Below are 23621 nucleotides of genomic sequence, written 5' to 3'. Positions count from 1 at the left end.
GTAGAAATTGAGAATATAGGTAGCATGAATAAATTTTGAGCTCTAATGTACAGCATGATGATTACAGTTCATAATTTGTATTGAATACTGGAAATTTGGTAAGAGAATAGATTTCAGGTGCCCTCACCACACACAAAAAATGGTAACAACGTGAGGAGATAATATGTAAATTAGTGTGGCTGTAGTAATCATTTCACTATGTATATGTATATCATCATATTGTACATCTGAAATATACACACTTTTTATTTTTATTTTTTTAAAGATTTTATTTATTTGTGTGAGAGAGAGAGTGTGCATAAGCAGCTGGCAGAGGGAGAAGCAGGCTCTCCCCGCTGAGCAGGGAGCCCGATGCGGAACTCAGTCCTAGGACCCTGGGATCATGACTTAAGCCAAAGGCAAACGCTTAACCTACTGAGCCACCCAGGCGTCCCTACACACTTTTTATTTTAAAAATAAAAAAATAAAGAGAGGTCTTCTCCCCAGGGGGAAAAAAAAAGATGTGTATAAGATGTTTCTGAGAATGCTACTTGCAAAGTTAAGATCAGTGCTGTTTCAGTGAATGGATGTGATCATCATGCTGTAATACATATAAAATAGTGTTTAAAGACATGTATAAGGTGTTTCTAAGAATGCTACTTGCAGACGTTGAGAACAGTATTATAGCGAATGGATGTGATCAGCACACTGTAATGCATGTAAAACAGTGGTTAAAGACACATGGATCCAAGATGTTTTTGAGAATTCTATTTGCATGAGAAGTTGAGAACAGTGTTTTTTCAGTGAGTGGTTGTGATCATCACATTATAATGCAAATGAAACAATGTTTACATACCAAAAAAATTGATGAGATGTACATTTAATTCTTGAAGCCTTAATAAGCAGAAATTGATATAGGGTGTATACAAAGGTATTTGCAACATCACTTCTATTACCAGATGGGAGAATACCATGGAAGCCCAGAGAGTATGATGGAAAGATTGGACCAGTATAGAATATTACTGCTAGCTAATTCATTCTTAAATGAAGCAGCTCATGCAAGATGTCTGTCAATAGTTTTAAATAAGTCAGAATCTATTGTGCCGTTAAAAAATAATAACAAAATAAAAAATAATCTTGGGGTGCCTGGGTGGCCCAGTCGGTTAAGCATCCGACTTATGGTTTTGGCTTAGGTCATGATTTCAGGGTCTTGGGATTGAGTCCTCTGTCAGGCTCTGAGCTCAGCAGGAGTTAACTTGAGGATTTCTCTCCCCTCTCCCTCTGCCCCTCCCCTGTCTCTCTCTCTCTCTCTCTCTCTCTGAAATAATTAAGTCTTAAAAAAAAATCTTTGAAATTTTCCTAAGACTTTTTTTGAAGTATAATTCACATACCATAGAATTCACTCTTTTAAAGCATGCAATTTAGGATTTTTTAAAGCATATTCACAGAGTTGTACAACCATCACCATTTTCTAATTCCCAAACATTTTCATCACCCCAAAAGAAACCCTGTAGGCATCCTTTTAAATAGAAATATAGAGCCAGAGAATTTGCTTTATAGTTACATTAGAACTTAAAGTTACTTTTTTGTTTGAAACTGTTTTGTAATGATGATAATATCAAATACTACTTTATTATTGCCTTCAGTATAAAGTGAGATTTTTAGGACTAAGAGTGAATAATAGAACAAATGAACAATCAAGATTCTAAAATGTAGTTTAATTTGGAGTTTGTCTGCTTTCTAGGGAGTGCTGTAAACACTCGGATATTGAAGTGTATGATTCCAACAACTCTAATATCAGAAGATTCTGTGGTTAAGGCCGTCTCCTGGCTTTGTGTTGGCAAGTGTTCTGGTAGCACCAAGGTAATCTTTTTAAACAGTTTGATGATAAGTCCTTCAAAACCACTTAAGGGCTGGCAAGGAACAGCCACTTACGGAGTAATGGCAGTAGCCTTTTGTGCAAAGGCTGTAGTTTTAGAACAATATAGCTTGATGCAGGGACTTTGCTCAAGCAGAAATTTTTACTGAGAAATAAAATCTATTATCCTACTTTGTGCTAGAAGCTTCTAAAACAGCCCTGAGTGGGAAATTAAGCTCTCTCCTGTGCCAGTTATATTTCTCTAAAGATAAGCATTTTGTCTCTCAATAGGTACTTTTTTATCGTTGGCTGGTTGCAATGTTTGACTTCATTGATCACAAGGATCAAATTAACTTGCTCTATGGCTTCTTTTTTGCTTCATTGCAAGATGATGCACTGGTAAGTAAAAATTGGACAACGTCATGCATTGATCAAATGGTATGCTCTTGTATATTGATGTACCGTGTGCACTTCAAAGAGCCACACAATGTATTTTTCCTTATTTTAAAATACATCAAACATATAGAAACGTAGAAAGCATAACATAACAAACACCCTTGCCCCTGTCTTTCATATTAACAAATATAACATTTTTACCATATTTGATTTATATTTTCTTTTAAGGAAATAAAAACGTTACAGATAGAATTGACTCCACATTGGAGTCTCTGCTCATTTAGAGCAGTGATTGCCATCTTTTCCCTTTAAAACCACTTCAGCAGGGTCCTGTGGGTCACTTACTCTACATTTTCTTGATTAACACTGCAAAACCTCATCAGAATTAATGAGAAGGAGAGGATTGCTTTTGATGAGATGCCAATGGACTGATTTTGATTAAATAGCATAATTATTCCCATTGAAAACATTAATAACTCCAAGAAATCAATCTAGTGTCCACCTGGAAGACTTTCAAGGACGATCAGTAGTTCATAGACCGTGTGACTCATTCATCTAACCAAATTCCTCTTGCCTCTGGAAGGTGAATTCATTCATTGATTTCATTTTTAAACATTGATGTTTTCACTGTGTTTGTTGCATTGTACTATGTGCTGTAGAAGACTCAAAAGTTTTGGAGCGCCTGGGTAGCTAGTTGATTAAGTGTCTGACTCTTGATCTCAGGTCAGGTCTCGATCTCAGGGTTGTGAGTTCTAGCCCCACGTTGGGCTCCACACTGGGTGTGGAGCCTACTTAAAAAAAAAAAAGTTTAGCAGAGAGTTTCTGTATTCCAGGGATTTATAATCCAATTGCGAGATTAAAGAAAGCATGTAAGGTTAAATAAACAACTCAGGAGTTAAATTATCAAAGACAGTATATGACAATGTGAGGATAATAATTGCAGTGATATTTCAGGAAGGAAGAGAGCACTGTAAACCAGTGATTAGAAAAAGTATCATAAATAAAGTATTTGGGCATCGAGCTGGGCCTTGAAGGTGGAATAGGATTTGAGATTTGATAAAAGGAAATAATATTTCATCTGACAGGAACATTTCAAGCAAAGTTGTGAGCTGTGTAAATTTTGTTTCCAGAGACCTTAAGTAGATCAGACTGACTTAATTACAGTCATGTCAGGGAGTGGTGGAAGGTAAGGCTGAAAAAGTTGGATGAAGAAAGATTGTAGAGGTCTTTGAAGTTGATGCTAGGCAATTTGAATTTTATCCTCTGTCCAATGGGGAAATCACTGATAATTTTGGGCAGAACACGTTGAAAGCGAAATTGTAGGGAGTTGTGTTTAGTAATGCCAAACAATATGAATAAGGAGAGAGGCTAGTGTTGGGAAAAGTAGTTAGGAGACTAACATGATAATCCAGGTATAACATGATGAAGTCCTAGACTAGCAGTTCTTAAATATGATCTGTGGACCCTTTGAGGCTCCCTGATCCAGGAGTTCTGAGAGGTCAAAATTATTTTCATAGCAATATCAAGATGTTATCTGGTATTTTCATTGAGTTGACATTTGCACTGATGGTGCTAAAGTAATGGTGAATAAAACTGTTGGTGCCTTAGCAAGGGGCAGTGGAGCCAAACTGTATTAATGGTCATTTTATTCTTCTCTATAGTAAAAAAAAATGCTAGTTTCTCTCAATGTCCTAAATGAAGCAGTAAAAATTAATTCATTGATTTTATTAAATTTCAGCCTTTGAGACATGTCTTTAATATTCTGTGTGATAAAGCGGGAAGTACAAATAAATCCCTTCTGTATACTAAACTGCAGTTGTCCTCAGGAAAAGCACTTGTGTCATTGAGTTGTGAGCTAAACTAGCTGCTTTCTTCATGGAATCCCATTTTTACTTGAAAGAATGACTGACATATAAACTATGGTTATCCAGACATGGGTGTTTGGCAGATGTTTTTTCAAAAATGAAAAGCCAGCCTGTCATTTCGAAGAAGACAACTTACAGTATTTGTTGTCAATGATAAGATTTGAGCTTTCAAGTGAAAATTATGAGTTTGGAAAATTTGTATGTACCACTGTGAACTTGACAGCTTCCCAATACTTAAATTTTCCTGATGATATTGGTAACACTATTAATGAATATGATTTTTAGATATTGTATAATGAAATGTGTCAATATTTGGAAGGTTGGTATAACTCAGTGAACCAATATTTTCCAGGTGACCAAGTATGATGTTATAAAATTATGCATGGGTAAAAGATCCATTCAAAATGCAAGATGTATCAATGAATTTTATGTATATATGTATGTATTTATTTATTTAACACTTTTTCAATAGACTTTAATTTTTCAACATTTTTTCAATAGACTTTAATTTTATATAGCATTGAATCGTAATGGAACAGTACAAAGAGAGTTCATTGGTAAGGTTTCAGATTCCATATTGCAGCTAACCCTTAAGAGACTACCATTTATCAAGACTAATATACAGTTTTCTGAAAAGGCTACTAAAATTGCTTTCTTTTCCAACTACACATATCTGTGTGAGGCTGGATTTTCTTCATGTACTTCAATTAAAACAACATAACAGGTTTAGTGCTGAAGCAGAGAATCCAGCTGTATTCTGTTAAGTCAAAAACATTAAATAGAATTTAGAAATGTAAAACTATGTCACTGTAGCCATTTTTTGGGAAAATATAGTTGTTTTTCATAAAACATGTCATTTATGTTAGCATCTAATGGGTTTATTATTTTTAATGGATTAATAAACATTTTTAAGTTTCTCAGTTTTAATTTCTAATATGGTGAATATCAATAGATATAATCCAGATAAACAAAAGCTCTTTGGGATCCTCTAATTTTAAGAATGTAAAGAGTCTTGAAACCAAAAACTTTGAGAATTGCTGTCCTAGTCTAAGGAGGTGGCAGTGGGAATGAAAAATTGAAAGGGCAGATTTGGGAGGAAATTTTAAAGAAAGAATTGACAGGATCTGATCCCTAAACTGGATTAAGGGAAGGGTCAGAAGATAAAGATCTGAGGTTTTTAAGTCAGCATGGCTCAAAATGATGGTATCTTTGACCATACAAGGAAGTTTGTGAGAAGAAGGTAATTTTGGAAGGCATACAATATATTTAGATTAAGATGTACAAAGGTCACAAGGAATCCTGTAGAAGTTCACTTAATGAACATTTACTAACTACATACTATGCCAGATATTGAATTTAGTATTGGGAATACAAATATGAATAAGACATAATAGTTAATTTATGTGAGGCCTATATGCCAGGTACTAGGTGCTTTATACACAGTTATTTTATCAACTCTAAGATGCCATCAGTTGTAAGATGCATCATTATCTTATGAACCACTACAAAAGAATACTTTCATTAAAACTGTCAGATGACATCAATTATAAGATTATTCCTATTTTCAGAGATGTTAAAATGTAAAAAAAAAAAAGTTAGACTTATATAAAGTTTTTTTTTTTTTTCTGGTCCTGGGGTTTTGAAAGTTCTTTGTGTTCTGACATCAATATTCCTCAAAAAATTATTTATTGAGGTTCTCCTGGCTGGCTCAGTCAGTACAACATGAGACTCTTGATCTTGGGGTCATGGGTTCAAGCCCCATGTTGGGCGTAGAGCTTACTTTTTAAAAAATATTTATTGAGCACCTACTATTTTCTGTACTTGTGCTGTCCAGTATGATAGACATTAATCTCATGTGACTAGCAAACAGTGGAAATGTGGCTGGGCCAAAGTGAAATGTGCTGTTAAGATACACACCTGATAAAATTTATTTAAGTTTTATTTATTTTTATTTTATTTTATTGTTTTTATTACTTTATTTTTATTAAATATTTTTATTTTTAAATATTTTAAATATTAATATTATCAATAATATACTTAACATTGATATTTAATATTTTTAAATATCTTAAAAGTTAAATATTTTATTAATATTTATTAAATATTATATTTATTTTATTATTACTAATTTATTAAAGTTTTTTTTAAAAGATTTTATTTATTTATTCGATAGAGAGACAGCCAGCGAGAGAGGGAACACAAGCAGGGGGAGTGGGAGAGGAAGAAGCAGGCTCATAGCGGAACAGCCTGATGTGGGGCTCGATCCCATAACGCCAGGATCATGCCCTGAGCCGAAGGCAGACGTTTAACCGCTGTGCCACCCAGGCGCCCCTAATATATTAAAGTTTTAACCCATTTAAACCTCTTGACAGCCTTACGAAGTATATGCTTTTATCCCTCTTTTATTTTATTTTTTAAAGGATTTTATTTATTTATTTGACAGAGAGCACAAGCAAGGGGAATGGCAGGCAGAGGGAGAGGGGAGAAACAGGCTCTCTGCTCAGCAAGGAACCCAATGTGGTGCCCAATCCCAGAACCCTGGAATTATGACCTGAGCCGAAGGCAGATACTTAACCGACTGAGCCACCCAGGTGCCCCATTTTTATCCCTCTTTTAGAGATGAGTCTTGAGGCACAGAGAAGTCAAATAATTACCCAAGGTCACATGACTACAACCAGGATTTACGGTAAATTATATCATTCCCATTTTAGAGAAGGGACAACTGAGGCATGGAAAAGTTAAATAACTTTGCTGAGGTAAGCTACCCAGTAAGAGACTTAACCTGGAAGATCTTTAAATGTAGTAGGGGAGAAGATAAGTACAGTGTGATAAATCCTATGATAGTATATACAGGATTCTGTGACGGTATAGAGGAGAGGTAGCAAAATAAGACTAGGAATCAGAGCTAAAATTATAGGAATTTGCTTTCTATAGGAAGAGAGATACCTCTCCTGACCAGCAAAAAGGATGGGTGTTGATGGTAATAAATGTGTGGGTTAGTAAGGGACACAATTGAGGGAATTCCTGCCCAGTGGTCTTGGTGATTTTTTTTTTCAATTTTTCACTCAAGTAGGAGGCAAAGTCTTCTGCTAACAGTGAGGAGGCGAAGCTAAATATTATATTTGAGGAGACAGTATAAATTTTGAAATAGCTCCTGATGGAAATGGGAATAGGAGATGATTAAAGACAGAAGTTTTGAAGGCCCAGATGGGGTTAGAGAGCATGGATATGTGATGTTACTAATATGCAGGGACAGGCAATTTCTCCAGGGTTGGACAACGATGCATAAGAGTGATTGAGTTGATCGACCAGGGAGTTGAGACAGGAAAAGGAAGAAGGTGAAGACAAGAGGGCAGATTGGGAACATACACACATGGCTGAGGTTTGGGATGCCTTGGTGATAGTCAAGATATGTAGTGGGATTAAAAGCTGGACTAATAGGAAATTGTCGCGTTGGAGTATAAGATTTCAGGAGGATATGGTTCAATGTGATGACAAGATTCAGAGTGACCATGGGGTGAGAGTTGTTGAAGTAGAGTGAGGGAATGAAGGTTATTGGAATTGAAGTTTTCTGTTTCCTTATGGATTTGTTGTTGTTGCTGCCCATCTACCAATTACTGAGTGAAAATGTTGAAAATCTCCCACTGTGAAGGCAGATTTGTCAGTTTTTCTTGAAAGTTCTGTCAATTTTTGCTTTATATATTTTGAATCTGTTATTAGGTGTATGCATAATTATAGTTTTCTTATTCTGATGAATCAAACCTGTTATCGTGGAGTAACTCTTTGTTGTTAGAAATGCTTTTTGTTTTAGTCTGTTTTGTATGAGATTGACATTGCTGCTCTGGCTTTATTTTGGCTGGTAGTTGTTTGGTATATTTCCATCTTTTAGGGTTTTATTTAATCTTTTTTTGTCCTCATGTCTTAGATGCCTCTTTTAAATAGCATATAACTAGATTTTACTTTTAAATTCTGTTTGAGGATTTTTTCTTTAACTTGGAGAATTAGTTTATTTACCTATACAGTGATTATTCATAGAATAGGAATAAATTCAAATATCTTATTTTGAGCTTTCTAAATGATCTGCTTTTTTTCTGCTTTTTTCCTTCTTTTTCTCATTTTAGATTGATTGTAGTTTTCCCCCTATTCTAGTTTGGAAGTTAGTTATACATTCTGTGTATGTTCTTTTAGGTGTTATTTACCTATTTTAACATGCATATTTAAGGTAAAAAGGTACAACAATGTCACTCTTCTTACTATTTTTCTTCTGGCAGATACAGTTACTTTTCATAGAATATGTCATTTATGCTAGCATGTAATTGGTATATTATTTTTTAATGAATTAATAAACATTTACATTTTTCTCAGTTTTAATTTCTAATATGGTTTTTCTTAGAGTCTAAAGGTAACCAGTATCTTTACCTTCATCTTAAATGATGCATGGACCTTAGAATGCTTTAGCTTTGATCACAGCTCTCCCAGATTATATGCTATTGTCTGGTTTTGGGTCTGGCTTGTTCTTCTCCATACTTCTCCATATAGTAGGCATCATTACTATCTTCACAGTTGATGTTTGTTTTGATTTGCCCACATATTTACCAATATCTTTGCTCACCATTTATTTTTGCATCTTAAACCTTCGGTCTGAGATCATTTTACTGTGTAGAAATATATACCTTAGAATATTCTTTCAGTGAGAACCTTTTAATAGTAAATTGTCTTTGTCTGAAAACATCTTTACAATTCCCTTGTTCTTGAAAGTTTGTTTTGCTGTGTGTGGAACTCTAGGGTAATAGTTAAATTCTCTCAGGACATTGCCAATATTATCCCACTGGCTCCTTTCCATTGTTGTTGAGTCAGTCTAATTGTAATATGTCATTTCTTTTCTCTCTGGATACTTTTTAAGAACAGCTTTATTGAAATATAATTCACATATGATACAGTCTACCCACTCAAGGTATACAGTTCACTGGCTTTCAGTATGTTCACAGATACATGCAACCATGAGAATAATCAATTTTTGGACATTTTCATCGCCTCAAAAACCCCATACCCTTTATCATTCCCCCATCTTCCTATTCGGGGGTTCCTAAATAACTCCTAATCTGTTTTCTGTCTTTAAAGATTTGCCTATTTTTAATCTATTTTCTGTCTCAGAGATTTGCCTATTCTGGACATTTCATATAAATGAAATCATATGCGGTCTTATGACTGGCTTGTTTTACCAAGCATAATGTTTTCAAGGTTCATCCATGTTATAACACGTATCAGTGCTTCATTTTTTTTAACCTGTTATATTCTTTCATAACTTGAAATTTACTGCTTTAACTATTTTTAAGTGTACAATTCATTGGCCTTAATTGCATCACTACTGTTTCCAAAATTGTTTCATTACCCTAAACAGAAACTCTACTCATTAAGTGGTAACTACACATTCCTCCTCCCTCCAGCCCCTGGTAACCACCAGTCTACTTTCTGTCTCTGAATTTGCTTATTCTAGGTACCTCATAGAAATGGAATCATACAATTTTTGTGTCTGGCTTTTTTCACTTAGCATAATGTCTTCAGGTTTCATCCAACTTATAGCATGTTTCAGATTTCCATTCCTTTTTATGACTGAATACTATTCCATTGTATGTATATACCACATTTTGTTTATCTGTTCACTCATTGATGGACTCTTGGGTTGTTTCCACCTTTTGGCTAACATGAATAATGCTGCAGTGAACGTTGGCGTACAAGTAACTGTCCAAGTCCCTGCCTTCAGTTCTTTTGGATATATACCTAGGAGTGGAGTTGCTGTATTGTATGTCAAGTCTATGTTTAGAACTTTGAGGAATCACCAAACTGTTTTCCACAGTTTGGACCATTTTCCATTCCCACTAGCAGTGTATGAGGTTTCCAATTTCATCCCATCCTCATGAACACATGTTATTTCTCTGACTTTTTGACTACAGCCATCCTACCGGATGTAAAGTGGTTACATCTTTTCATGTGCTTATTGGCCATTTATATATCTTTTTTGGAGAAGTGTCTATTCAAGTCCTTTGCCATTTTTCTAATTGGGTTGTCTTTTTATTAATGGGTTTTAAGTGTTCTTTCTGTATTTTAGGTACATGTCCCTTATCAGATATGTGGTTTTTCTGGGAAGTTTAACTAAGCTGGAATCACTCTGAATTCTTCACTTGAGGCTTTCCAGGTCATACCACTAGTGTAAGGTCAAACTGCAGGCCGATATAGGACTGGTTTGTGGTTGCATATTCTTTGGAGAGGCTTTATTTTCCTTTCACCCAAACCCAAGGCCAAGACAGGCAAGTTTCCTTGTTTCCTTGCTGTCCTCTTCAGCACAGTAGGGTTTGTTTTTATTTCTCACACATACACTTAGGGTGTAGCTCTTGAAGTTCCCAGTTTTTTAAAATTTTATTGATTTATTTGAGGAGAGAGATAGCAAGAGAGAGCACAAGTGGGGGGGAGGGGCAAGAGGAGAGGGAGAAACAAGCCCGAAGCAGGGCTTGATCCCAGGACCCTGGGATCATGCCCTGGGCTGAAGACAGTCACTTAACTGACTGAGCTACTCAGGCACCCCTGTTCCCAGGGTGGGCCCAAAGCTTTACCATCTCCTACCCTGCTTCCACCTCCCCTTTGTAGCTATTAAAGCTGTAAGTTCAAGATTTTTAAGCTTTGGCAGAAATCTTGGGGAGAGCGCTTGTTCAGTATTCAGTGTTTCCTCTTAAACTTTGTTTTCGGGAACTGCAGTTTCCTTGCTTTCATGCCAGCTCAGAAATGTACTTAAACAGGGGCGCCTGGGTAGTGCAGTCATTAAGTGTCTGCCTTCGGCTCAGGGCGTGATCCCAGCATTCTGGGATCGAGCCCCACATCAGGCTCCTCCGCTACGAGCCTGCTTCTTCTTCTCACACTCCCCCTGCTATGTTCCCTCTCTCACTGGCTGTCTCTCTGTCAAATAAATAAAATCTTAAAAAAAAAAGAAATGTACTTAAACAGCTGGATACAAGTTTAAAAACATTGCTGAATTGGCAAGAAAGCAGGCAGGGTCTCAGGGTATCTAATATACAATATTTCTATAAATGGTAATCAGGTCATTAGATCTGAGAAGGTCAATAAGCTCTAAGGCCAAGGTGATTTGTTGATACAAACATTAAAATCCTCTGGCATGTTATTGAGATTAGGGTTAGAGCGGAAGACTGGATCAGATGCCTAAGTCCTCTGTGAACTTTTGGAAGTTACTAAGAGGTTAGTAGTGAATAGATAGGGTATAGGTGAGTTGGAGGAAGTGAGGTTGGCTGGACTAAGTGTCAAGGAAGTCTCTTTGTATACAAGAATGAAAGAGTAGTACCTTGAAGTAGTAAGAGAAAGTAGGAATGCTCATCCCTCCTGCTTACCCTGTGGTACACAGGAGTGGATGAATGATGAGTAGTATGTGATTGACTCTCCCTTACTTTTGACATCTCTTAGCCTCATGTGGTTTTTTTTTTGTTAAAGATTTTATTTATTTATATGCCAGAGAGAGAGAGAGCACAAGCAGGGGGAGAAGCCGGTTCCCCACTGAGCAGGGAGCCGGATGCGGGACTCCATCCCAGGACGCTGGGATCATAACCTGAGCCGAAGGCAGACGCTTAACTAACTGAGCCACCCAGACACCCCCTCATGTGTTTTTTTTTAAGATTTTTTATTTTATTTATTTATTTTTAAGATTTTATTTATTCATTTGAGAGAGAGAGAGCACAAGCAGGGAGAGAGGCAGAGGAAGAGGGAGAAGCAGACTCCCCACTGAGCCGGGAGCCTGACAACGTGGAACTCAATCCCAGGACCCGGAGATCATGACCTGAGACAAAGGCAGACGCTTAACTGACTGAGCCATCCAGGTGCCCCTCATATTGTTTTTATTCATAAACTAACCAAATTGCAAAACAAATGAATTCTGTGTTTAAGCATACTTTGGAAGGAGTGAGAAATACTAAAACATGCTTTCCCCTTTCTTGTAACAGCTTAATAGACTGAGACCGAGTTCTTCTAGGCAGAGGCCAAGCCTTTTATATTTTATAACCCAAGTATTTAGTGACGCTATTCATAGCACTTAGAATGTAAACTTCATAAGAGCAGGCCTTTTTGTCTGTTTTAGTCACTGCACAATAAATATTTGTTTTATGAATGAGTGAATGAATTAAAGATACTCATAAATGTTTGTTGGATCAAATGCAGTATACTTGAATAGTTTTCATGATGTTGATGAGTTTCTTGCTCAGCTTGGCAAGAGGGAAGGGGACCTACTTTTTTTTCTTTTCCCTTTTTCGGTCTCTTAAAAATGTTTATTGAAGTATGATATATGTAAAGAAAATAGCCTGTATCATAAGTGATCAGCTCAGTTAATTCTCATAAATTGAATACATTTGTGTAAATACCACCCAGATCAAGAAATAGGGAACCTAGCTTTTAAAAGCATTACTTCTGAAAGTCATTTTCATATAATTTGGTGGGAGCCTGACTCTTTAGTGACTTCGAGGCAGGGGTTACTATTTGTCAGAGAGGCAGTTTTAAAGTCTTAGATGTATACCATGTGATTAAAAGAGAACATCAGACTTACTATAATGCTGGAGCCTAGAGCAAGTGATTGTGTGACACTCATTTCATACCCAGCATGACAAATTGTGTTGCTAATGGTTTATAGCCTAGTGATGTGAGGTTGTGAGTTTTTTACTGAAAGTTAACTGTATTTTGTGTAGGATATATCAGACTTGGTCATAGTATACGTTCTTCTCTTTTAAAAAATCCTGTATCTAAATTCATGCTTCTTACACGTTTGTCTAGAATCTGAACCCATTTCTTCTTTTTTTTAAGATTTTATTTATTTATTTGAGACAGAGAGAGAGAAAGCACAAGTGGAGGTGGGGGGAGAGGGAGAGAGGGAGAAGCAGACTCCCCGCTGAGCAGGGAGCCCTACATGGGGCTCCACACGGGGCTTGATCCCAGGACCCTGAGATCACAACCTGAGCTGAACACAGATGCTTAACCGACTGAGCCATCCAGGCACCCCTGAACTCATTTCTAAGTAGAGGGTAGGCAATATAGAATGCTGTACTTCAGACTTTGAAGTTTAGATTCATGATAGAAATTTGTTTAAAGTCTTTGCTTTCATTGTCTTCTCTAGTTCCATTACATAATTTACTTTTTTGATTTCCTAATATCTAAAGCAAGTGTTGGCAAATTTTTTCTTAAAGTGCCAGGTTGTAAATATTCAGGTGTAAGGGCCATACTGTCTCTCTCACAACTACTCACTCCACTGGTGTAGTGTGAAAGCCCCTATAGACAATACATAAACAACTGTGGCAGTGTTCCAATAAAACTTTATTTATAATAACCAGTAGTGGGCTGGATTTGACCCGCAAGTTGTTATTTACTCATCCCTGCAATAGATTATTTCCTTGTCTGATGAGTGGATGTTCTTAATTTAACGATCTCCCAATTTATGAAGGCTTTTTCTTTTAGGTTTTATTTTGTGGCTATCATTTTATTTTCTTTTCCGAAAGAGAGAAACTGCCACCCTCTGGTCGTAAAGATTTTCTCTTATGTTATCTTCTAGAACAGGTAGTGGTAAACTTTTCTTGTAAAGGGCCAGATAGTAAATATTTTAAGCTTTGTGGGCCATTGAGTCTCTGTCACAACTACTCAGCTCTCTTGTTGTAGTGAGAAAGCAGCTATAGATAATTCATAAATGAATGTGTGTGGCTATGTTCCAGTAAAACTTGATTTACTAAAACATGTGAACTTTAGTTTGCTGACCCCTCGTCTGTAATAAAACCTCAACGAGTGGACCCTCAAAATGAAATGGTACAAAGGAACCAGTCATTCAGTAACTTAAGTAACAAATTTATTGAGTGTATGTTACTTGCCAAACAGAGCTAAATGGTTAATTAAATTATGGTATATCCACTCCTTGGAATATTAACATCATTGAAAATAATCATTTGAAGACCAGACAGCATGGGAAAATGCCTTTTTAAAAGATTTTATTTATCTGACAGAGAGAGAGAATAAGCAGGGACGAGGAGCAGAGGGAGAGGGAGAAGCAGACTCCCTGCTAAGCAGGGAGCCTGACGTGGGGCTCAATCCCAGGGTCCTGGGATCATGTCATGAGCCGAAGGCAGACACTTAACCAACTGAGCCACCCAGGCACCCCAGGAAAATGCTTTTAAGTGGGGAATCAAGATAAAAGTTTTAAGTTTGTATCTTAATAAATATGGACTACTGGAAGGCAGACATGAATTTTTGTTAGGTAGGAGGATCTTTTTCTGTTTTTCAAATTGTCTGCCATGTTTCTGTGTTCCAAAAGTGACTTAAAAATGGTGTTATGAGATACCAATGAACACTATTGGCTTTTACCACTACGTTGTAGTATGAAAAAGAGAAGCTTTTAGAACTGTTGTTCAACAAAATCCTGAAGCCTTTTTACTTAATCAGTAGAAGATTGACATTTGAAGAAAATGCGTTGCCACTCTGTTCAAGATATATTGTCATTTCTCTTTTTAAATTTTTTATATTTTAACAGTGCCCTTATGTCTGCCATTTGTTATATTTACTTACCAAAAAAGATAATGGTGAGTATTTTCATTCCAGTTGTATTACATTTACTCTGTGGAATTAGCATTTGTATTGGCCTTTATAAAGTTAACTAGTAGCATCAGGTCTATGCCAAGATTTTGTGGGAATTGTTTTTTAGTACTTTTATCTTAGAACATCTGCTTACTGGTTTAACTGAACCAGGGTGTTTATATTTTTGATGTGTTTTAAGAAGATGCTATATGAGCCACATGGTTGGTTTTTATTCTGAACCCTATGCCTTGTACTTTTCTTTACCTTTGCTAGTCAAACCATTTCGTGTGAGAAAACTGCTTGATCTTCAGACCAAAATGGTAAGTACCAAAAAGCCCTAAAATTGGCCCGTGTACTCTGTGTTATTGGGCTTTGAGGATAGAAAATTGAATGAGTCATGATCTTCAAGGAACTTACTGTCTGGGGAGCTTAGTCAAAAGAACATAAAACAGAATAGGACTGGATTCAAGGAGGAGTGGTGATGCTTGAGAGAAATTTTTTTTTTTAAAGATTTTATTTATTTACCCGACAGAGACAGCTAGAGAGAGAGGGAACACAAGCAGGGGGAGTAGGAGAGGAAGAAGCAGGCTCCCAGCAGAAGAGCCCGATGCGGGGCTCGATCTCATAACGCTGGGATCACGCCCTGAGCCGAAGGCAGATGCTCAACGACTGAGCCACCCAGGCGCCCCGCTTGAGAGAAATTTTAAGGGATTAATATGATGTAACTAGGCCAAGAAGGAAGACAAGGGCAGAGGGAACAGCATAAGCGAAGACACGTAGATGGCAAACAGCAAAACTCATTAAGGAACTGGGTTGCTACAGCTGGAAAACAAGTGTCGGGGAGTAGTCAAAAACCCCTCTATTAAAGTAAAAGGGCTGGTTTGTTTGGTTGTGTTTTTGTGGATGTGATCTAGGAAAGCATTCCTTTCTGGACACATAAACTTCAGTATATTCCCTGACCATTATCTCTTGTCCTTACAGCTCTCTTGCATGGTTATTTCCACTACCCTTGTCACGTGACAGAAGTCTGTGATGCTTTGGGTATGAAACAGTAGGGAGTTGTAGTGTCTATCCTAACTGCTGGAGCCTGCATGACCTACCTGAAGGCATTCAAATTTAATGAAAAACACAAACACATGTGCACATTCGTGTTTCTCCAGTGCACATAACATGCTTTTCTGTTAGTATTATTCAATGATTGTTCTTTTTTCATAGCTCCCTGTTTTGGTTCTATCAGTGCAATATCTTCTTTTAGCTCTCTGAAGATATCAGTGATAATGTTTCTGTCCAAATTGAACTTTATTTCACAGTAATATGCATGGCGAAAAAGTTGTACATTTATTTTTCCATGTGAACAGGAAAACATTTCAAAGGAATATGAAAATTCTTAGCATAAATAAGATCTTACCGATTTGTATTAACTGAAACAACAGCAAATGTTCAAGTTTAGAAAATGATTTAGTACATGATTGTGTAAAAATTTTAAACCCAGACATTAAATGTATGGCTTCACTAATAACATTTTATATAGTACATTATTAAATTATTCCATTATCATTGCCCGTTTGTAAAGATGCATTTATTTTTTTAAAGAATTTTTATTCATTAGAGAGAGAAAGCCAGAGCGTGAGCAGGGGTGAGGGTCAGAGGGAGTGGGAGAAGCAGTCTCCCTGCTGATCAGGGAGCCCAATGCAGGGTTCCACCCAGGACCCTGCGATCATGACCTGAGCCAAAGACAGACTCTTAACCAACTGAGCCACCTGGGTGCCCCTATAAAGATGCATTTATAATTGTTTTGATTAGCTGAATTTTGGTGAATTTGGTCAAGTCCAACAGTATCAAACCAGGAAGGCATAGTATGCTCACATGTAACCCAACCTGTGTAGTGGTTACAGGAATAATCTGCATGTTGGAGCAAATAAATTGAATATGTGAATTTCTGACACCTGCAAAGGCATGTATCCCCTCTGTACCCATTGATACCCTATAATTCCCGATCCATGAAGGAAACAAAATACAGAAATTGTCTTCTGGTGGCAAGCATGAATGGTGGGAAGTGAAGCAGGTGTCTCATTATCATACATACACCAGGCCCTGTTGAGACCAATCTTTGGAACAGGGGTGGGGAGTTAGGTTTCATCCTGAGGGTTGGTAAGGGTGGTTTCGAGGATTCTCCCCTCTGTTAGGCATGAGCCCCTGTAACTTCAGCTATGATTTTTTCCCCCTATTTCCAGCTTTGTCTCTGTTTCCTCAGAGTTCCTTTCTTTAGTTTGGTTTTTCACAGTAGAGGCCTTTCTCAAATGCGTGGCAAACCTTATTTGTCCATATTTAATACCAAAAAACTAAAATGGTGATTGGAAACTTTTGCATCTGAGCAGGACTTTTTCATTGTTGGATCTTGGTGTTTCATTGGGGAGCCCCACAGATGCCTGTGTCACTTTTCCCAGAGAGGAATTCTCGATTCCTGCCTAGGGGTTATATTAGGCTTCTCTAGAGAAACAGAACCAGTAGGATGTGTGTATAGATATGTAGAAGGATATTTATTATAAGGAATTGGCTTACATGATTATGAAGCTAGCAAGTCCATAATCTGCAGGGGGCCAGCAGTTTGGAGACCCTGGAGAGCTGATGTTTAAGTTTGAGTCCAAAGGCAGTCTGCTATAGAACCACAAAGAGCCGGTGTTACAGATAGTGTTGTAGGTAGGCTGCTGGAGAATTCTTTCTTGCTTGGGGGAGGCTGGTCTTTTTGTTCTATAAGGGCCTTCAACTGATTGAATGAGGGCCACGCACATTATGAAGGGCAATCTACTCGAAGTCTGCCAATTTAAATGTTAATCTCATCTAAAATACTCTCACAGAAGTACCCAAAATAATATTTGACTGAATATCTGGGCACTCTGGGCCCCAGCCAAGTTGAGACATAAAATTAACCATCACAGGTTATAAACATGGCTACTAGCACTCCGAGATATAAGCAGTGGAAGGGGGTGAGGAAGGGTCCTGGTACCCTCCCTCAGCTGTGCCTGTTGTCTAAACTCAGTTTCATCTTCAGAGAGTAAAACCTTGATGTCTGTTAGTGTGGTGAAGTAATTTGGGGCTCAAACTGCTTCTTAGGTTTTCAAGCAATCCCTGTTTTTTGCCCCTCTTGCACTTCTGCTACCCCCACTTTTCAGAGGTATCTGGTCCCTCAAATTCCTGAGCCTTTTTGAGAGTTCTCAAACAAGAATCTGCGGCTTTTTCTGTTGCTACCTTAGGTTTTGTTTTCTCTGTTTTGCTAAGTTGGTTACTCTTTGTCCATTTTCATTCTAGGTTCCAAAATCATGTTGAGATCTCTCATTTGCTCTTGTGTCCTCTCGTTCTCTTTGAACTTGTGCTTTATGCCTTTTTCATTCCTTTAGTTTTCAGTGGAGCTTTGGAAGGACCCAGGGTTAAATCTGTATGTTCAATATACCATGTTTAACTGGAATTCTTTTTAAAAAAGAAGAGAGTGTTAACTTTTTAACAACCAAGATATGTTTAGTTAACTAGACAATAAGTTCTAAAGGTCTTTCTTGTACTAAATATTTGCTCTATCAAAAAACATTCCAACTCAAAGCAAACACTGATACTAATTGACAGTGAGTACAGAGATTAACTGATTATTATGGGGTTTTTTATAACAAATTTAACTTCAAGAAGCCGTTATAAAAATAAGAATACTGTATTTCCAAGCCCCATTTTCTGCCTTCCTTGTTTTATACACTATTTGATTCAACAAAATTGTAATATAATAGAACAGTTTGGTTATTTCCTTGGAATTCATTTTAGTTTTATGCTTTCTCTGGATAGCCAGATATATCTAACACAGGTATCCAGCAGTAATGACTTTTGTCATTATAAAATTACTGTTTTTATTAAGACTTGTTTTAGTTCTATTAAGCTTCTTTTTTTTTAAGATTTTATTTATTTATTTGACAGAAATAGGGACAGCCAGCGAGAGAGGGAACACAAGCAGGGGGAGTGGGAGAGGAAGAAGCAGGCTCATAGCGGAGGAGCCTGATGTGGGGCTCGATCCCATAATGCCGGGATCATGCCCTGAGCTGAAGGCAGACGCTTAACCGCTGTGTCACCCAGGTGCCCCTAGTTCTATTAAGCTTCTTGACTACTGCATACCAGTTGTTGGATTTCCTAGTTAATTTTCCAGGAATTATGATAATAAGGTTTTAATATTTCCTTTGTCATGTTTTCTTGGGCTCCCTTTTTGTCTTCCCACCTTTCTGTCTAAATCAAGAATGAATCAACTTTCGGGGTGCCTGGGTGGCTCAGTCGTTAAGCGTCTGCCTTCGGCCCAGGGTGTGATCCCAGGGTCCTGGGATCAAGCCCTGCATTGATCTCCCTGCTCCGCTGGGAAGCCTGCTTCTTGCTGTCCCACTCCCCCTGCTTGTGTTCCCTCTCTCACTGGCTCGCTCTCTCTCTGTCAAATAAGTAAATTAAAACCTTAAGAAAAAAAAAAAGAGTGAATCAACTTCGAGTCCTGAGTATGCTACCAGTGAAAGTAAGCCATGCTAGCAGATACGACTAGTAAACCTAAGGCATGGACAGAGAAGAAGAGAGAAGATATAAGGAAGAAGGAAAGTAGGAGAAAAGGTCATAAAAGAGAAGTCCACAGTCTGGCAAGAATAGTTTTATGACCATTGATTTAAATGCCTGGTTATTTATTCTTTGATTTTCTAATTCATCTTTCTATAGCCATATCACATAGTAAAATTGGGGTCTGAATATACACTTAATCTGTTTACTTTATTGTTACTTTTTTTCCTTATGCCATAGGATTGAAAACTGAAAACTCTTATTTCATTTCAGGGAATGCAGCCTCATCTCCAGGCTTTGTTGTCGCTGTATAAGTTCTTTGCTCCTACTTTGATTTCTGTATCTTTGCCTGCAAGGAAGAAGGTAAGGGATTATGGAGTGGTAAGTCATATTGAGATTGAAATATGTTATTTTTGATTAAGTTAATTTGCAGATCTGAACTGAAATGTTTACAGCATACTGTTTTAAGATCTAGTGTTGCAGCACTGTTTCTGGAAAGTTTTTTTAGGGGTTGGCACTTTGTTTTGATTCTATTTGATGTATTTAATAGATTCTTGATCAGAAAAAAAACCTAAATGGATTTGCATGGCTGCAAAATGTTTCATAATTAGTACTTTCAATTAATGAAGAGTTTGGGGCTTTATATTGCTTTGTGTTATGGGTACCTACTCATATACTTTAATCCAATTTTTTTTATAGATCTATTTTAAGAATTCAGAGAATCTGTGGAAGACAGCTCTATTTGCTGTGAGGCAAAGGAATCACGGACCCCCTCCTGAACCTCTAAAATTGATGTTAGATCCAGCTCAGGTCCGTCCTGTAAAAAGAGTAAGTATCTAAAGCCCCAAATGATTTGTGCAGCTTTCTTTTCTTAAATCCAAACAATAACCATTCGGATGTTTGAAGAGATTATAGGTATTTAAATACATTTTAATTGCCCAGGATTCTATGTAAACCACATTCAGACTTCATTAATTGAACCACCTCAACAATTGCTTTTACCTTTAGTTTGTAGTCTGTTTAGTCCATTGATAGATTGTTTTATTGTCTTTCTTCTTTAGAAATGGAATTCTTACTCAGTTATACCAGCGCTAAATTCTAGTAGCTGCAGTAAAGAATGTGGGAAAAAAGGGATGACTCTTTCTGATTATCTCAGTAGCAATGGATCATTTCCACTAGAACAGCTTAAAAGCTTCCCTCAACTCTTACAGAACATCCACTGCTTGGAGGTATGTGACTGGACCATGTGCTTATCTGCATTTTCCATTTGATCTTCATACCCTTTATTTTTGTTATATATTTGCTTTCTGATGAGTTCCTTGTTGCTATAACCTACTTTTCATATACTTACAGTTGACTGATTGTTCTCTCTTTGCAGCTGCCTTCTCAGATGGGTGCAGTGTTGAACAACTCTCTGTTACTTCACTATATTAACTGTGTCAAAGATGAGTCTATCTTACTGAGGCTCTATCACTGGTTGAGTCAAACATTACAAGAAGGTAAAAATTGTTACTTAAAAGCATTAGGTGAAGGAGGAAGGAACAAGATAGTTCATATCTTTTATGAGGGTGACAAATTCTAAATAGGAGGAGCCTTCATATGCTGTAATTATTTCTCTGATAATCATATATTCAGAGCTGGTATGCTTCCCTTGTAATTTTAGGAGACAGTAAGAAAGGAGGTGTGTTGTTATGGAAACATTGCTGGATGGTCACCTAAACTCACTGGGTGGCTCCATTTTGATGACAATCACAATCCAAAGCCTCTTCGTCTCTGTATGTCCAGAAACTTGCTGTTCAGGCTCCAGAATCATCAGATTAATGCTCACCACACTCAGAGAAGTCTAATATATGTCAGAATATCAACTTACTGGTTTATAATAGAAGTAATTCTTTTTGGTGACCAAAATGTTCATGTCTGCCAACAATAGTATCTCCTCTTTGCTATCAGTATAGATGGGAGCCAAATTAGTCATTAGAAGATTTCTTAATTACAGAATTGAAGGAAAGAGCAGTAAGGAAGTTTTTCATCCAGGCCGTAGTAAATAAAGCCTGATCATTTCATTCCTCCAAAGGGGTCAGTTTCTCTAGAGATCGTATTTCTGTTGACCAGATTGTTTCTTCCCTGGGTAAGCAACTCCTGACTTTTCAAGTATTTAAAGTTGGTTTTAGTCAATTCCAGGCTAACTCTCCTTTTCCTGCTCAGTTTTTCTTAAGATAGGGTATGCTATAATTAGATTACCACTTACTAAAGTTCTACCACTCTGAGATTATCCCCAGCTCATCCTAGTTGAAGTTTGGGGTACTCTCAGACTTTTAATTCATACATGTATAATTTCTTGGACTACGTGTGACTTAAGCTAATCATATTTATTATATGTCAATTTTTACTAGTTTATTTTTTCACTATAAGCTTTCCCTATACCATTAAGTTCTTGAGGAACATGTTACAATCACTTCCACATACCTGTTATAGTCTGCAGTGCAAGTTGGTTAGGGTGTATAAGACTGATTACTTGTTTATATTTGTCGTGTCACTTTAGAGTAGTGGTAATTGTGTTTTTATAGTTTTCATTGTCCTGCACCCAGATACTTACATTTAATATTTCTGCTCCAGAGTGTATTTGGTACAAAATGAATAATTATGAACATGGAAAAGAATTTACCAACTTCCTGGACACTATCATCAGGGCAGAGTGCTTCTTACAAGTAAGATTCTACCTTCTTCATATACACTCCACCACTTCTCAGTAAAATTTATTTAGATACCCATTGAATACCTTTTCTTTAGGGCTCGACATCATTTGTAAACAGAATTTGTTCAATTCAAAACTTGTTATAAATAGAGTTGCATTGAATTGACGTTTATCTCTGTACTGTTGGATTTGAGGAAAGAATTTGTTAAATTATGCAAATTAGAGAGAGGCTTATGATTTAAGAGAACAAATTGAAGATGTAATTGAATGCATTCAACTAATTGAATTAGCTGGTCACATAGGTCTCATAGGGTTATTGTGTTCTCATAATCAAATATTTTTAATGTTCTAGCCAATTAATTATTTGGCATTCGTAAGTAACCCTAGTCTTACTTTAAGCTGCAACTCGATTATCAGCACCATCAAGAAGCCTATACTCATTGCCCTAGTCTGGTTTAGATGTTTGTTTTATGTGCTTCCTTAGTTCACTGTGTTTACTGTATCATGGCACTTTTAGCATCTGTTTTTCCACATATTATGAGCTCCTAGCCGGTGGGAACCATGTCTAACTTTTCTTCACGTACAAGTGTTCAGCTTGATACCTGGTACAAAAGAGATGCACAATAAATGTGTTGATTAATCTTAAGGATTTGATGTGAAATCATTGAATTGGAAGTTGGATGTGGATGATGGCAGTGAGGATAAAGGGATACATTTAGGTTGACTTTTAGGTTTCCTGCTTGGGAAGAAGATGATGGCATTCAGTAAGAAAGGGGATGTAGAAGGAATAGGCTTGGAAGGAAAGAAATTTGACTTATTTTTTTGAAGATTTTATTTATTTATTTGGGGGAGGGGGACAGGGGACAATCAGACTCCCCGCTGAGTGGGGAGCCCGACACGGGGCTCGATCCTAGGACCCTGGGATCATGACATGAGCCAAGGTCAGATGCTTAACCAACTGAGCCACCCAGGTGCCCCAGAAATTTGACTTAAAAGATGCCTGTAGGATATCTAAAAGGTCATATGCAGTAGGTAGTTAGATAATGAGTCTAGGGGTGAGGAATGAGATTTGAGCTAGAGAAATAGCTTTAGGACTCCTCATGATATAGGTGTGGTTTTAGCTATGTTATAGATGAGATTTTCCAGAGAATTCATGTCATGAGAAGAAAGTCTAGGATGGAGTCCTGGTGCATGCCATTATTTAAGGCTTAGGGCAACACAGGAAAAAAAAAAAAAAAGGAAAGCCCTGGATATTTGGTGGAAGCATAAGCAGTCTGCACACTCAAGTGTTCCTTCAGATGGAGCTGCCCAGAGTTTGGATTTGGTCTATGGCCTCTAAAGAAATTATAGCCCTATTATAACATTGTGTACATTTTTAAAAAGATTTTATTTATTTATTTATTTATTTATTTAAGAGACAGTGAGTGAGCAGGGGGAAGAGCAGAGGGAGAGGGACAAGCAGACTCCACACTGAGTGCAGAGCCTGACACGGGGTTCAGTCCCACGACGCTGAGATCATAACCTGAGCCGAAATCAAGAGTTGGATGCTTAACCAACTGAGCAACCCAGGCGCCCCAACATTGTATACATTTTATTGACTGCACAAGTGATTGCATATACTCTAGAATAGTACAATTAAATTTATCTTTAAAAA

General features: G+C 37.2%; 1 protein-coding gene across 1 annotated transcript in view; it reads left to right on the top strand.

The window, feature by feature from the left end:
* Window positions 1-23621, top strand: part of CENPI (centromere protein I) — a 62976-nt gene that overhangs the window by 4426 nt on the left and 34929 nt on the right. Inside the window, exons 4-12 of the mRNA XM_045803615.2 lie at window positions 1724-1842; window positions 2129-2236; window positions 14660-14708; window positions 14977-15023; window positions 19546-19635; window positions 19972-20100; window positions 20334-20501; window positions 20651-20771; window positions 21889-21980. Of these exons, the coding sequence (XP_045659571.1) occupies window positions 1724-1842; window positions 2129-2236; window positions 14660-14708; window positions 14977-15023; window positions 19546-19635; window positions 19972-20100; window positions 20334-20501; window positions 20651-20771; window positions 21889-21980 (923 nt within the window). The remainder of the gene's footprint in view (window positions 1-1723; window positions 1843-2128; window positions 2237-14659; window positions 14709-14976; window positions 15024-19545; window positions 19636-19971; window positions 20101-20333; window positions 20502-20650; window positions 20772-21888; window positions 21981-23621) is intronic.

Source organism: Ursus americanus, chromosome X (assembly GCF_024610735.1).
Source record: "Ursus americanus isolate L20-20 chromosome X, mUrsAme1.1.p, whole genome shotgun sequence".
Taxonomy (NCBI): domain Eukaryota; kingdom Metazoa; phylum Chordata; class Mammalia; order Carnivora; family Ursidae; genus Ursus; species Ursus americanus.
The sequence above is the reverse complement of the archived record's forward strand: the minus strand, read 5'-3'. Positions and strand labels throughout refer to the sequence as shown.